Source organism: Alligator sinensis, unplaced genomic scaffold, assembly GCF_000455745.1.
Source record: "Alligator sinensis unplaced genomic scaffold, ASM45574v1 scaffold538_1, whole genome shotgun sequence".
NCBI classification, from domain to species: domain Eukaryota; kingdom Metazoa; phylum Chordata; order Crocodylia; family Alligatoridae; genus Alligator; species Alligator sinensis.
In genome coordinates, this window is record NW_005842999.1 from 435185 (window position 1) to 436848 (window position 1664).

General features: G+C 55.7%; 1 protein-coding gene across 1 annotated transcript in view; it reads right to left on the reverse strand.

Moving 5' to 3' along the window:
• Positions 1 to 1664, reverse strand: part of NPHP1 (nephrocystin 1) — a 71583-nt gene that overhangs the window by 67113 nt on the left and 2806 nt on the right. Inside the window, exon 3 of the mRNA XM_025193025.1 lies at positions 1533 to 1606. Within this exon, the coding sequence (XP_025048810.1) occupies positions 1533 to 1606 (74 nt within the window). The remainder of the gene's footprint in view (positions 1 to 1532; positions 1607 to 1664) is intronic.

Consider the following 1664-nt stretch of genomic DNA (forward strand, 5'->3'; position numbering starts at 1 on the left):
AAATTTGAACAGGTTGCTTTTCACCCCGTCGTCCAAATCGCTGATAAAGAAATTGAACAGTGTGGGCCCAAGGACCGAGCCCTGGGGGACTCGCTGCCCACTTCCCCCCAGGTCGAATATGACCCGTCCACCACCACCCTCTGAGTATGACCCTTCAGCCAATTAGAAGTCCATCTGACCGTGTAGGCATCGATGCCACAGTCTCCTAGTTTTCTAATGAGGACGGGGTGGTCGACAGTGTCAAAGGCCTTGCTGAAGTCCAGAAAGACTACATCCACGGCGACACCTGCATCCAATGCTTTTGTGACCTGATCGTAAAAGGCAATCAGGTTGGTCTGACATGACCTGCCCCTAATGAAACCGTGCTGGTTGCCCTTAAGCATCATCCCCGATGCCGGCCCATCACAGATGTGCTCCTTGATGATCTTCTCAAAGAGTTTCCCCAGGATTGAGGTAAGACTGACGGGCCTATAGTTGCCCGGGTCCTCCCTCCTCCTTTTTTTAAAGATGGGGACCACGTTAGCCATCTTCCAATCATCTGGAACCTGACCCGAGCGCCATAAGCGCTCGTAAAGCCGTGCCAAGGGCCCTGTAATAACCCCTGCTAGCTCCCTTAACACCCTCGGGTGGAGAGCATCTGGACCTGCTGACTTGAACATGTCCAGCCCCTCCAAAAGCTCTCTAACCCGGTCCTTCTGAGTTTCAGACCAGCAGATAACAAAGCACACAGAGACACAAAGTGGGTATCATGGTGGGAATGCAATGCAAGGAGGCGAGATGCCTGGTGCGAGGCTGAGTGCCAGACCAAGTGCGGCATCCAGGCTCCCTGGCTCCTGGCCCACTGCCAGCTCTGTTATCCAGGCAGTCATTTACACGTGCATTGAAGGTGGCTGCACTGGAGAGATGGTTCAACAGGACTTCCACAAAAGTGATGCAGCTCCTCGCCAGCAGCAAACCACTTTTCTTTTTTTTTGGAAAATGTTTCGTATTCAAGGTCAAATTAACCAAATCCTCTCAACTGAGCAACACTCAACAGTTTAAATACCATATGCGGTGCTACAACTGGCAAGTATCCTCCACCCCAGACTTTTCAGCCCAGGGCTTCAGATACTCTCAAATCCATCATCCTATGTGCAGGCCCAAGCCCAGAGACTTGGGGTTTGGATGCCCACAGGTTTCGTTTGCCCTCAGCCGTATGGCTGCAGGAGCAAGCTAGGTAGGTTTCCTCCATTTCCATAAAGTCAGTGTGTAGCCAAGATCCTCCAACTGGAAACTGGCCAGTGAGAAGCTAGTTGCAAGACCTGTAGGGCATCCTGTCGGCAGTGCACTGGGCAGAGGCACACCCTCCACTACACACTGCTGTTTAAACCCATCCCGGTCTAAGCAACAGACTTGATCAGAGCCACAGGCTGCCCCAAGCACGAGTGCCACGGCCAGGGCTGTGTGTCCCGTCGCCCAGCGAGCCCGGGTGGGGCCCTGGCGGCTTTGGCTACTGCCCTGCAGCAGGGCAGGCTGGGGGAGCGGGTCCTTACCTCGGGTATAGTCCCCTGCTGTCCCCGGGGCCGAGGGCCCCGCGCTGCCTGCTCTCTGCCAGCAACGCGTCCACCTGCAACAAACGGGCCGGTCAGCGGGGCCGGAGCACGGCGGTCGCCCCCCCCCCCCCC